This window comes from Notamacropus eugenii, chromosome 1, assembly GCF_028372415.1.
Source record: "Notamacropus eugenii isolate mMacEug1 chromosome 1, mMacEug1.pri_v2, whole genome shotgun sequence".
NCBI classification, from domain to species: Eukaryota; Metazoa; Chordata; class Mammalia; order Diprotodontia; family Macropodidae; genus Notamacropus; species Notamacropus eugenii.
Window position 1 is genome coordinate 497,533,996 of NC_092872.1, and position 14,446 is coordinate 497,548,441.

The 14,446-nt window shown below is 43.3% G+C and overlaps 1 protein-coding gene across 9 annotated transcripts in view; it reads left to right on the forward strand.

The window, feature by feature from the left end:
- Window positions 1-14,446, forward strand: part of KCNQ2 (potassium voltage-gated channel subfamily Q member 2) — a 168,970-nt gene that overhangs the window by 146,628 nt on the left and 7,896 nt on the right. For 3 of the 9 annotated variants that reach the window (XM_072643707.1, XM_072643722.1, XM_072643736.1), the window contains 3 exons: window positions 6,095-6,318; window positions 9,182-9,290; window positions 10,647-10,778. In XM_072643707.1, coding sequence (XP_072499808.1) covers window positions 6,095-6,318; window positions 9,182-9,290; window positions 10,647-10,778 — 465 coding nt within the window. Of the gene's footprint in view, window positions 1-6,094; window positions 6,319-9,181; window positions 9,291-10,646; window positions 10,779-13,294; window positions 13,391-14,446 lie in introns of all 9 variants that reach the window. The other 6 variants (XM_072643690.1, XM_072643698.1, XM_072643714.1 and 3 more) reach the window with 5 other exon arrangements.

The window sequence follows — 14,446 nt, forward strand, 5'->3', positions numbered from 1 at the left end:
TAACCATCCCTCCCAGTTTTGAGTCATCCACAAAATGAGATAAGCATTTTATCTTTGTCTCTCTGTAAGTCATTGATAAAAATTTGAATAGGACAGGGCCAAAGAGAGAGGCCAACCAGCACCCAATCAATCAATCAACAAGTACTCATTTAGTAAGCACTAGGTGCCAAATACAGTGCTAGGAATATGAAGACAAAAACGAAACAGTCCCTGACTTCAGGGAACTTACATTCCATGTACTACGTGTGCATAGAATATATACAACATAAATACAACTTAATTTGCAGAAGGAGGGCATTAAAATCTGAGTGAATTCACAAAGGTTTAATGTGGAAAAATAGTGTTTGAGTTGAGTCTTAAAGAAAACGGAGGATTCTAAGAGATTGAGTTGAGGAAGGAGTGCATCCCAGGTGGGGTGGATGACCAATACAAAGGATTAGAACTAGAGATGGTGTCGGACCAGCCAGAAGGTCAGTTGACTGAAACTTAGAGGGTAGGAAGAGGAGTAATGCATAATAAGTCTAGAAAGATTAGTTGGATGAAAGACATATGGAAATGTGTCTTCAGACTGTGAGGGCCTTTAAACATCAAACAATTTATATTTTATTCCAGAGGCCCTGGGGAGCTCTTGGAATTTATTGAGGAAAAGAATGACAAAGTCAGACCAATGCAGCTGTGTGTCTTCCCCCTAATTCCCCTCCCCGCCATTGGAACTGATAGATTCCTGTTTATTCCCTGGTTTTTTTATTCAATCAGATTCAAGCTCACCTAACAGTACTATTTATTATTATCTAGCGGGCATCTCTCCATCTTGTCCATGAGGATATTTCACCATACTTTTGACAAAAGCCTTGTTGAAAAAGAATGATACTCTCTGCCTGCCACTCTTGATTCAAAGGAAGAGCTGCCAGATCCTCATTTCAGTCAAAGCTCAGAGAAATCCATCACCAGGCTCAAGCTGACCCCAGACTTTTCCTAAAAGTAAAAGCAGGAGATTCTCTATATCCTCCAGTATTCACAGGAGCCCAGAACAGTGAGACCTGATTCCCCACACCAATGGATAGAAACAGCTGCATTTGTTCCTATCACTGTGTGTGCACATTAACATAGCAGGACTGATACTTTATTAACTCCCTGACAGGAGTCAGTATGTAGGCAGCCTTGGGCTGTTCGGCTTGTTTCTGGAGCAGGTGCAGTGAGGGATGGCTCAATTTAAGTGTCTTCTGCAGCCTCCCCTGGCAACAAGGCTTAGCTGTCATTCTTCATTCTTGCCAGTTAAGTTGCCTTGAGTCACTTCATTACTTGGAAGTAAGGAGCATTAAACTCCAAGTGTTTCTTTCTCTCTTCTCTAATCTGAGTCTGCTTGACTCTGAAGGACCTCTCTGATTCATTTCCATATGTCCTTCATTCAGCCATGTGTAAATGTACAGTTTTCTGCCCCACAGATCCCACTACATATCTTGCCTGGCAGAATCGGTGCTGCCAACACAGTCCAAGCCTGCTGGCAGCCCGTGGGCTGGTTCTAACAGCCCACATCAGCTTCGTTCTCTCAGCAGAGTAATTGCTAATCTTATCGCTGCAGAACTAAGGCATTTCTTAATTGCTGAGTGACTCCAGTGTCATATTTCTGCCTGGAAACTTAGACTTCAGAGGGCATGGTGATTGGACTTTGGACCATCGGTAGCAGCAGCATCCTCTAGGGATGTTTTAGTTAGTGATAATTTGAAAACCCATTTTATTGTGGTTACTATTTCCCTTGGATAATTACATTTCTGGTGTCTCTTTGAAGAGCAGGCAGCATGGTATAGTGGATAGAGAGATAATATTGAAATCTAGAAGGCCTGGATTCAAATCCTGCCTCTGACACTACTTGTAGGATCCTGGGCAACTTATTTACCCTTTTCCAACCTCAGACAATTCTCTGGGACTATAATTTATGCATAGGTTGTGATCATCATTGATGGAAGAGATTCCCGGAGCAACAAAATTTTATGTGCTTTATATATTGATATCTTCTTGAAAATAACATGCAACTCATCGCCTTTCTGAGGACAGAGGGTACATTAAAGTGAAAGATAAGAGTGCTTTAGTGTTTCTTGCAGAACCTGAGGTACCATATTCCTTGGGAACCCCATGGATCCTACATAGACTGAGGCCTGCCAAAATGAACAGTTGAGCAACTGAGGTAAAGTAGCTAAGTGGTTGGTGAGATATAGACACTCTTTTGAAATCCCTTTGCTCCTTCCTGAAAGTCCAGTGCAGATACAGTACAGGGATCTTAGTGTAAGTAGAAGGTATATTGGCCTCTATTTGTTGATTCAAAGAGATGTGACAGAGGGGTTTGTCTTGAGAACAAAGCACCAGTCACAGAGAGTAGATGTCTGTGAGCTTGCCATGCCCGATTGTTCTAACCTCTATCCAGAGCTTTGTCTGTATCTATCTGACCTTCCAGCTTATCTGCCTCCTCCAATTTCCATTGGATAACACTGGTAGACATGAATGGAAGGATGGATCAGGAAAATTCACATGCCAGTCTTCTGAGCATAAAAATACTTCTCCTTGAGTGAGACATTGGTTTCCCTTGATTCTCTTTAGGAAGACTTCCACCACACTCTAGCCTTCTCCCAGTTTTCCTGGGCAAGTGGTCCACTTTTCAGATTTTCTGGACTCCTGGCATTCCAACTGCTTCTCTGTTTTTTCTTGTCTTTCTGTGCCGCCTTTCTGAGCCTACTAATTGTGAAGCTAATACATCATAGCTGCATACACTGCCAGCTGGATTAGGAGCAGAGGGAGGGGGAGGTGGTGAGAAGGGAATCAAACACTTGACTTGTAGCCAAGCTGTAAACTAGATCAGCAAGACAACTTCATTGCTTCTGGTTTTAGTGGTCTGAGTTTTTAGTTTGTTTTGCAAATCCATAATTTTTGAGTAAATTAGAACAAAATGGACCAAAATTTCTGACAATGATTACTGTGCTGGGATTTCTAATACCATTTTATATAGAGGATAATTTGGTTGACTTACAAGGTAGGATCATCTTGTATTTTATCTAAGAAAGCTTACTTAGCAATGTATGAAAAAGACCTCTGCAGAAGGTGACATCCCTCACAAGGAATTGCCCCATAGGCTTCCTATAAACTAGGAGGGCTTCCTGAAACTTTTGTGTGGCAGTCTGGTGAAGTCTACGGACCCCTTCTCAGAACAGGTATTTTAAGTACATAAAATAGAACACATAGGATTACAAACGAAATCAATTATATGGAAATGTAGTCATCAAAATATTTTCTAAAAAAAAATCTCAATAAACTCCTAGTTAAGAAAACCAGAATAGAAAGTGGTACTTGAGTAGGACCTAAGATGGTACCATGATAAGGTCCCATTGCACAAGATTACTTTTCTTCCTGGGTCTCTGCACCAACAAAAGGAGCCACTTCTTTTGTGGGATAGATCATTGGAGTGTCTTATTTTTAAATCTCCTGTCTTAGCAGTCTTTCCATACACAAACGTAGGTGGCAAAATCCACCCTGCCACATGTAGAAGAAGGCCTTTGTTAATATCTTTTAGAGATGATCCCAGAGACACTGTACTCCCCTCTGCATGGCCTTCCTGCTGGGTGAGAAAATGCGTTTAGATTTGCTGAGTGTCTATGTCCTTTGGTTTTCTTTGTTCCATCCCTTTGCCTACTCCCCTTCCCTGTGCCCCCCCAGCCTGAAGCTATGTCTTTCCCTGCAGAGAGATTGTGTCTGAATGTAGATTCTAAATTTTTTCTATCCAGAAAATTGCATGGGGCTGAGGGTGGGGACTGGGAACACACATTAACGTGGTGTACTTATTGTAAAGCTTCCCAGTGCTGAAGGTATTATAAAGTTGCTTTTGAAATCTCACCAAGACCAGCAGGACCTAGAAGAGACATATCCCCCTATTCTTGAGTCAAGAGTTGCAGTGATCAATTAGAGTTCATCCTTTATGACTTCAGCGTGTGTTTTCCCCTGCTTCATCTTCTTCCCCTTGCTGCTGCAGAAAAATCAGCTGTGAGTGAATTGGGGGTGTCCCAGTCATCACCATGGCAACTGAGCAATGAGAGAAAAGACAGTGGATTCAGAGAAGCTCAGACACAATCTCAGATGATGGGAACCAAAGAGCCCATTTTCCCCCCAAAACAAAATTGCATTATCTTGAAGATAATGTTGCCCTAGCAGCAAGTTGATTGATTTTAACTCCAGATGATTGAGGGGGGGGGGGGGGAAGAAGCTGACTGATCCTTGTAAAGGGGTACCTGTTTCCAAAATTGGGAAGGGAAGCCTTGCCCTTAAATATATAGAAGGCCAACTTTAGCTATCTTCTATGTAGGTCAGATCCTATTACAGAAGATCTTTTTATAACCCAAGGATGTCTGAACCCCAAGTGACAGCTCCCATTATTTCAGACAAACTCACAAAGAGGACATTTTGAGTCCTTAAAAGAACTGGGGTAGTTTGCTTTAGTGGATTTGACCTCTTTCCCTCTTCGGGCAAAGGAGCTTCTATGATAGGAATCATGTTGCCCATCCATAGTGAGTATGGCCCCTACATTTTGGCCAAGAGTCCTGCTTCTTTCAGACTTTGGTACTGCATGCCAGTCCCTGAACCTGGCTGACCAAGGCTACGGATGCTTCTGTGCTAAATGATTCTCAGCTCTCTGAGTCATAGGCCTCCTAGGAGTGGTCAAGCTGCCATGCATTTCTCCTTTGTCAGTCTGAAAGAACCGAGGCAGGGACCTGGCCAAATGAGGAGGCACGATCCTAAATGGTCCAAGTTAAATGTCATGTACCACCCTCCCCGACCCCCATCCAAGGACATGGACCAAACACATGCATTTATTGCTGAAGTATGGGTATCGAATCCTATCAAGTTGCATACTTATTCTTCCGTAGACTCAGTCATCTATAATTAATCTCTCACCTGTTGGAGAGCAGGGGTCTGCTTTGGACTTTGGCTTAAGCTGAGTTGGGGGTGGGTGAAAAGAGGAGACAAGGTGGGTGTTAGGAAAAGTTTCAGTAAAGAACATCTGGGTGCAAATGGGGTAAATGATAGATTAGCCCCAAGAATTAGAAAAAAGTCTTTTAGGGAAAGGACGCATATTTTCTTTCTTTCTTTTCCTTCCTTTTCCTTTCCTTTTACCTTTTCTTTCCTTTCCTTTCCTTTCCTTTCCTTTCCTTTCCTTTCCTTTCCTTTCCTTTCCTTTCCTTTCCTTTCCTTTCCTTTCCTTTCCTTTCCTTTCCTTTCCTTTCCTTTCCTTTCCTTTCCCTTTCCTTTCTTTCCTCTCCTCTCCTCTCTTCTCTTTTCCTCTCCACTACTTTTTCCTCTCCTCTCCTCCCTCCCTTCCTTATTTCTTCTTTCCTTTCCCTCCCTCCCTTCCTCCCTTTCTTTCCTCCTCTCCTTTTTCCTTCCTTCTTTTCTTCCCTCCTTCCTTCTTCTCCTCTTTCTCTCTTCCTTTAGTCTTTTCTTTCCTTCCTCTCTCCCTCTTTTCTCTCTCTTGATCTACTTTTGACTAACATTATCTGATTGTGCCAAGTTACTTTTCTTAGTGGGTGCTCAGGGAGGTGGTAGCAGTGGGAACATGAGGACAGGTAAGGAAGAGACTTCTGATGTCTTTGGGTGACAGCACAAAAGTGATTTAAGGATTCACAAACATCACTAGTCACTCCATGGGCCTCACTCTGCTGTCTTCACCTGAGCCGGACTCTTGACTTGGGAACGGACCAGGTCAAGCCTGTGGACTCAAGCCTGTTTCACATCCTCCTGAGAATGGAGGGCATTTCTTTTTCAGCCTTCTTCATTGAGCCAATTTTTCTCTGAACTAACTCCCTTCCCCACTTTGCTTTTTCAATTCCTTCTTGTGGAAGCTGTTCTGAACTGGTCATTTTCTGCCTTCCCATTTTTTAGTTTTATACTTTCGTTCTCCAGCCTGAGTCTCTCTTCCATTGAGTTGAGGCGATGTCAGTCATAAGCACTTGAAAGAAAGCCTGTGTGTTCTTTCTGGAGTGACTTCTCTTGCTGTTTTTCTGTATGTGTGTGTGTCTGTCTGTCTGTTCCTGTTGGTTTTTCACTTGAACAGTCAGAAGGTCAGTTTGAAAGATCGTGTCTTCTCCAGTCCCCGAGGCGTTGGTGCCAAGGGGAAAAGTTCTCCGCAGGCCCAGACTGTCCGGAGGTCACCCAGTGCGGACCAGAGCATTGAGGACAGCCCAAGCAAAGTGCCCAAAAGCTGGAGTTTTGGGGATCGAAACCGAGCTCGACAAGCATTCCGGATCAAAGGTGCAGCCTCAAGGCAGAACTCAGAAGGTGAGACCAAGTGGATTAGGCTGTGTCTTCAGTTTGTGTGATTCTTAAGGCTCAGATCTTTGCAAAGGTAAAAGAATGCGTTTGGGAGGTAGAAGACTCCAAGCAACACCTGGAGCTGCCATTGATAAATCGTGTTATCTTTTGTGGGCTATAACTTCTGTGGCCTCACTGTGGCCAGGTGATGACCCAGTGTTGACTTGCAAACCAGTGAAGCATTCATATAGGAGTTAAAGTCATAATATTATATTGAGGTCACAGAAGAGGTGGAGAGTGGGTGAGGGCACCAAGTTCTGATCTGTGAGGAAGGCCAGGCAGTTCCCTACTATAACTCCAGGTCTCAAGAATGCCTACACTACCATCAACATTGTATTCCATGAATAGATCACATCTTTTCTTGCTTTCAAGTTTATTGACAATCAGTGCCTACTCTGTTTGATGTCTTGCTTAACAGATATATCAAATTCATTTATTTACTACATATGTTGAGGTTTGGGGTGCTGGAGACTCCAAAATACTGACATGACGGGTCCTGCTTGAATGAATTCAACACAAGCCTTCTTAAAGCCAAAGAAAAACAAAGTTTATTAAAGATTCACCATGGTGGGTTGACTCTTAAGGAGCCTATCCATTTGTGAGGCTTGTATTAATAAGTGGGCCAGATAGAATCTCAGCTAGACAGAGGCTGAGCTGGATTGAATCTGAGCGCCTTCATGGAGGTGAGATGGACCTTAAATATAGAAAAAGACTGATGGAAGAATCCAGGTGTCACCAAGTAGTCTGGGGGCCCCAGGGATGGTCTTGATAGGGGAAAGCCAGCCTGGAATGTAGAACAAGTCCAGGGAGGATCCAGATGGGAGTGGCTGGTAGTCCAGACAATAAGACCCTGATAAGATCAAGGATCAAAGGCAGGGAGCACCCAGGCTGGACAACCTGGACCTTAAGAGAATGCTAAATCAAGTAAGGGGAATCCAAGGAGCCCCCCAATACCAGGCTTTCTGGGGCCCTTCAGACAAATGGGACCAAAACCCTCCCAGTCCAAGGGACAAAGGTCTCTGCTTGGGCTCATACCCCATCACATAGACTGAGAAATCTTTTGAAACCCAGATGCTTAATCACCTCCCCTAGTCTGAGGAAAGGCAGAGAGAGGCAAACCTTATGTTGATCAGCAAGACCTGAATTTCAGGGAGTAGTTAAGTAGAAAAGCAAGATGGAGAGATTGGATAGAGTCACACCTCCAAAGTGAGATCATTACTTGTTACAATAAGTCTTGAATTCCTCAAGAGCTAGCTCTCTCTCTTCTTCTCCCTCTCTCCTTCTCCCTCCCTCGTCCCTCTTTCTCTCTCCCCCCCCACCTCTCATGTGTGTGAATGTATTTATAGTGTATATATGTATATAGTATATATATATGTATACTTTGTTCAGTCATTTCAGTCATGTCTGATACTATGTGACCCCATTTGATGTTTTCTTGGCAAAGTTACTGGAGTGGTTTTGCCATTTTCTTTTCTAACTCATTTTACAGATGAGGAAACTGAGGCAAACTGGGTTAAGTGACTTGCCCAAGGTCACATATCTAGCTAGCAAGTGTCTCAAGCTGGATTTGAACTCAAGTTTTTCTGACTCCAGGTCCAGAGCTCTATTCACTTATCTGCCTTTGGATGCCTCTGTTTGATACCGATGCTCTTCACATACAGGGTGGAAAGAGCGTTCATTGGTGTAACAGAATGAACATCTAGCTTAGAGTTAAATGTCCTGGATTCACATTCAGATCTTCCCATAGAAGTTATGTGACTGCAGGCAAGTCATCCAGCCACTTGGAGCCTTAGTTTCCTCCTCTGTAAAATGGGTATAATAATCCTTATTTTTGCCCACTTTGGTCAGTCAATCAAATAGAGTTTGTTAAGGGTCTACTATGTTCTAGGCATTGAACTAGGCATGGGAATATGAATGCAAAAGGGAGAAGAATGCCACCTCACAGTGCATGTATTCTACTACAGAGAGACATTATGTTCACAGATGAGCAAATAAAGACAATACATACAAAATAAATGCCCAGTGGGAGTCAGCACTAACCACCTCATGAATTAGTAAAACCCGCCTGAAGGGGGTAGAGATGTCAATTGAGAGAACCAATATGTTCCCAGAGAAGAAATAGAAGATAGCTCCCACCTCCCTTTGCAGAGGTTGGGCAGCTGCCAGTGTAGAACATAGAATGTATTTGAAGGCTTTTTGGATCAGTTTTGCTGATTTTTTTCCCTTTTCCTCTTTTTCTTTAAAAATATTATTATTTTTTAATGTGGGATGGCTTTCTGGGAGGGGGAAGAAATTTTAGAGATAGAAAAAGCCAAAATGATCAATAAAAAAATTTTTTTTATAAAGAAAGAACATTGTCTCCATAGTCTAGGTGCAAGGTAGTGAGAGCCTAAATTAGGGGTGTTGATATGTCAGAGAAATGGATGTATACCAGAGATATTATGAAGTAGAAATGAAAAGATTTGGCGACAGATTGAAAATGTCCAGTGGATGATAATGAGCACTCAAGAATGGCTCTGAGCTTGAGGGCCTGGGTGACTGGGAAGATGGTGATATCCTTGGTAGTGCTTAGATGCTCAGAAGAGGCCTCAGAAGGGCCATATCAGGACTTGTACACTAACTGGGCTCTTGCAGTCATTACAGAGACACAATTATAAGTGACTGATGGCAATGGGATGTTCCTGCCATTGTCCCAGGCATCCCCGAATAGCTTAGTGTGGCTATGACTGTGTTCCTCCTCTATGTACACCATTCTATTGTCTGGGTCTCTGTGACCATCTTCAGATACCATAATGGCAGCTAATTCACAGCCAGTGTTTCTTTCACCTAGAAGCAAGTCTCCCAGGAGAGGACATTGTGGATGACAACAAAAGCTGCAATTGTGAGTTTGTGACGGAAGATTTGACTCCAGGCCTGAAAGTTAGCATCAGGGCAGTGTGGTAAGAATCCCAATGCCCAAGCCAAGAAAGGGGAGGGGAGGGGAGATGGGGAAGCATTTTTCTTCACCAGTAGATTTCACAGGGAGTGGGAAGAAGTGAAAAGGGAGAGACTCAAGAGTTTTCTGCTATAGATTCCATCTGTTGTTTACTGACACATTTCCCTAGGTTGCCCTGCCTGTATAATAATAATTAATAATAATAATAGCTAACATTAGTATAGTTCCTAATGTGTGTCAGGCACTATGCTAAATGCTTTACAGTTATCTTATTTGATCCTCAAAATAACTCTGGGAGATAGGTGCTATTATCTCCATTTTACAGGTGAAGAAACTGAGTTAAACAATGGTAAGATGACTTGCCCAGGTCATACAGCTAGTGTCAGAGGCCAGAGTTGAAGTCCAGTCTTCCTGACTCTCAGCCTGGTGCTCTATCCACTGTTCTACCTAGTTGCCCCATATGCTCCTGTATACACAGGCCTTTGAAGAACTAAACTTTGATATATTTTTGCTGCAAAAAATAAGCATGAGGGATCATAATAAACACCAAGGGTGCCTAATCCATTTCTGATGTTCCTGTTTGCTTTGTGTTTCTTGGCATAGAGGGAAAGAAAGAGGGAGGGAACTTCAAAGTTCTGAAACTAGGGCATTAGGGGTTCTTATAAGGTACCTGGGAGAGCAGAAGGTCCAGAAGTTATTCAAACAAGCAAATATCTACCTTCGGCAGATGTGTGAAGTGTATCCTCAGGGACCTGTTTCAGATATCCTCCACCATCACATGTTGGGGACTTAATGTGTACCCCTCTCCTGAAGGATTTGTCATACTTATTAAAAGAGAGTCAATGGTAAAAGAATGGATTTGGGAGGCAGAAGACTCCAGGCAGCCCTTGGTGCTCCCATGGATAATCTGTGTTATCTTTTGTGGGTTAGAACCTCTCCCGACTTGAACTTCTTCATCTGTAAAATGGACATAACATTCCCTATGCTGGCTAACTCAGAGGTGTTGTAAGGTGAAATGGGAAAGGGCTTTGAAAAGTGTTAAGTTCTGAATTGGTGTGGCATATTATTGTTACACCTTTCTACAATGAGATGGTAATTGCATGGCACAGATAAGAAATGTAGAAGGATTTAGCAGAAGGACAGATTGATGTGGTCTGGAGTTGTTCAAGGCTGACTGCTTCATTGTGCACGAGTTCTCACTCCTTTGAGAAGGGAGGTAAGAGGCGTACTGGAGGTGCAGGGCAGGGCTGGGCACAGGGTCTCCACAATAGAGTGCCGAAAAGCATGATCTGTATTTAGTTAGTGATGGCTTCTACTGGTCTGGAGTTAGTTCTAAGGCCCTTTTGGTCTTTTCCTTCAGTGTCATGCGCTTCCTTGTCTCCAAACGGAAGTTCAAGGAGAGCCTGAGGCCCTATGATGTGATGGATGTCATTGAGCAGTACTCAGCTGGACATCTGGACATGTTATCCAGGATTAAAAACCTTCAGTCCAGGCAAGACCCTCTTCTGGCTTTGGTTCTGTCATGGGGGGGTGGGGTGGGGGGTGAGAGCTTGGTTCTTTTGTTTTGGGTTTTTTAATCTTTTTACCAAATCCCAGGGGAAAACTCATGGTTTCTTCACTAAGGTAAGGTGGATTCATAGCTGTGCCTGATGGGGTGGGGTTATCTCACCGCTAACTTTTCTCACTGGCTCCATATTAATAGATAGGAAAGGGACCAGAGAGAAGGCACTAGATTGAGTTCACCCAGCCTCTTGTGTGCTTATGCTGAATCTCTCTCTCTCTCTCTCTCTCTCTCTCTCTCTCTCTCTCTCTCTCTCTCTCTCTTTCTCCTGTCTCTCTCTGTCTTTTTCTTCCCTCTCTCCTTCCCCCCTCCCTCTCCCCCTTTCTGTATTACTCTGTCTCTACCCTTTCTCCCCCTTCCTTCTCTTTCTCTTCTAACCTTTTTTATCCTGCTTTTCCCCCTATTTTCTCTTTTCCCATCCTCTTTCTTTCTCTAACTCTCTTGCCCTGTTCTTTACTCTCTCCCTTCCCCCCTTTCTGTCTCTCTTTCCCTACTTTCTCCCCTTCTTTCTTTTTCTCTCCTGACCTCTTTCACTCTGTCTCTCCTCCACTTTCTCTCTTCCCACCTTCTTTCTTTCTTTTACTCTCCTAGCCTATTCTTGTGCTCTCTCTCTCTCTCTCTCTCTCTCTCTCTCTCTCTCTCTCTCTCTCTCTCTCTCTCTCTCTCTCTCTCTCTCTCTCTCTCTCTCTCTCTCTCTCCTCTCTCTCTTCTTCCTTGGTTCAGGCTTATGTACAGATGGAGGGAGGGCTGAGCAAATTTATTGAATGATGTGACCAGAGAGATTCTTGTGTGTCCACCTGGTGGTAGACACACTACATGGCACCTTCTTTCCTTCCAGAACAGAGTGGGTAGGCCCTCTCTTCCCCAACCCCTGTCTCCTCCCTGATGGAGGTGACTTCAGAGGTGATCACTTCATAGTAGTGGGGATGGGGCACAAAGCACAGGGAAGATGCTCCAGGTTTGGCTCTAACACTAAAAGAAAGCTTACCTCTTTCTTTTGATCAGAAAGAGCTAACTAGCCCAAGTGCTTCAGTGCACATATATCTGTATACACAAAAGCCAGGCTTTTCACTAGTTAGTGTGGATGTGAGTGTGTGTATGCATGAGTGTATGTGCACGTGTGTGTGTGCACGCATTCATGTGCACATGTGTGTTGCAGATAAGGAGGAAAACTGTCATTTCTGTTGAAGTTCAATTAAACAGATGTCCTTGCAAGTTCAAGGGTACATGACCTCCTGGGAGTTTTTTATATTTTTCTTCCCTATCTGTTTTCCTTTAGGCCTCCCTCTAGAGGCCCGGTGCTTGGTTTCCAGGCTTCCATACTTTAGGTCTGGGAAGGTATTCATGGGGAAGAGAACTGAGATATTTCTTCAGTGGTCCTTGTTCAGTTCCTCTGCTATAAGGAAAGAAGGTCTCATTCCTGAAAAGAGTTCCATTCTGGTGCTAGCTGGTCTTCTGTGGGTTTCCTCTGAGGCCTGGGAAGGAAGGAAAAAAGGTCTTTTGGCTATATTTAAACATAGGATATTGCTTTTATGGGATAGCCAAGGCTGGTAGCCAAGGATGATAGTCACTTCCTTTTTGCTGAGTTTTGGGGGTAACTTCTATTGTACAAATCCATCAAATGAGATAACATGTGTAAAATACTTTGCAAACTATCAAGTGCTACATAATGCTTGCTGCTGTTATTATTACTGTTATCATTATTAATTTAATACTTGGTATTCCTATTTGGAACTGGCTACCTTCTTGGAGGTGGGCTAGGTTATGTGAGCAGGGGTGGGCACTCTGTAGGAAATAGAAACTTCATCAGAAGGAGCCTCTGGGGAAATTCCCATCTACCCTCCTTGCCAAACTCACACTCACTGCCACCGCTGTTATGTCTTTCTTTGTGTCTCTGTGTTGAACTGTGGTGTTTCTACTGTGTCTCTGTCCCTCCTCTCTTCTCTCCTTTTTCTCACTATGGTTGTGTTTTATTTACCAGGCTCTCTCGTCTTAAGTTTTCCTTTTAACTTCATTCTCTGGAGGAAAAAAAAAAGGAGCTCAGGATATTTTCTGTCATCTTGATAATACTGAGGCTGTAGGTTATTCTGTAGCCAACATCCTTGCTGGTATATTGCCACATACATGCAAATATATTCCAGTGGGGACTGCATGCTGCTTACAGCACATGCTGTATTGGAGCAGTGATGCTGTGTGGATGCCTGGCTCCCCGAGTTAAATGCTTTGCTTGAACTTGAGGAAAGATTTGTCAAATCAGAGGACAAGCAAATATTTCATCAACTGTTTTGAGTGGAATATAATGTATATTTTTCCAAAGGGGGAACATCTGTTGTTTTTTTTTTTTTTTAGTTATTCCTTATGTTTCTGCAACTTTCCAACCAACTCTGTTCCACATGTTGCTTCATTATGCATTTTGCTGGTGTCTTTTTTCTTATTTACTTTGCCAGGATAGATATGATTGTGGGTCCCCCACCCCCTTCAACTCCCCGGCATAAGAAGTATCCAACCAAAGGACCCAAAGAATCGCCCCAATACTCGCCTAGGTTAGGACACAGCTCAAGGGCCTCTTTCTCTGGGTTTGTTCATTTGTTAAATGGCAAACCTCTTTTACACCAGACCACATGACGGCATTTAACTCTCAGTATGATTCTGGCATGCTTTATTGAAATGACTAGGGTAGCCTGGATTATGCCTTTGTCTATGACTAGGTCAAACGTAGGCTTCTATGTGACCTCGATCTCCCTGAAAAAGCAACCATAGGCCAACAGTCATGTTCTTTCTCCCCAGTTTTCAGCACTTATTATGTAGGAGAAGATGCTACCCTTGGATCTGAAGTGAGCCCTTCAGGGGCCACTATCTTCTCTCTGACCGGGCACTCTGAGGAAACCAGAAGGTCCTCACACACTGTCACCCCCCACTCCAGAACTGTCATCTTGTTCAAATTGAAGGGGAAAACGTACCTGTCATCAAATGAGGAATTTGCTGCGATGCAGAGAGAGAACGCATGCCAAAATATTTAGGTAGCTTATGCTCTCAGACCTCACCCCTTCACTGACTCTGAATTATACCCATAGGTATAATTCTTTTTCCTTTCTTTTCCTCCTCATAGGCAGGCAAACTGCAGCTGTGCTTGTTCTCATGTGGTGGATAGGCCAGAAGCCAGGGACTTTTGTTGGACTTCCTCGAACTCTACAAACTTAGGAGTGACCCTGGGAGTTACTTCCATTCTTTCATAGAATTAGGCAAAATGAGCATATACCCATGCACAAGATTGTTCTAACTGAATTTGGTAAAGACAACCATGTAAAATTCAGCCTGGCATAGTGGATAGAGTTATGACCTTGGAATTTGAAAGACCTGATCTCAAGTTCTGCCTCTGATATGTATTGACTGTGATCTTGGGCAAGTCACTGGCCTCCCCTGCCTCAGACAACTCCTTAAGAATAAGGTATAGATGAGCTGTTGATCTGTATTGGTGGAGGGAGTTTCCACACACCTTTTACCGATGAGATCACACTTCTAGAACAGAAAAAAAATACAATGAAGTTATTTTTCTTCTTCTCTCCTTTTTATTTTGATTGCATGTGTGCCTACATGCT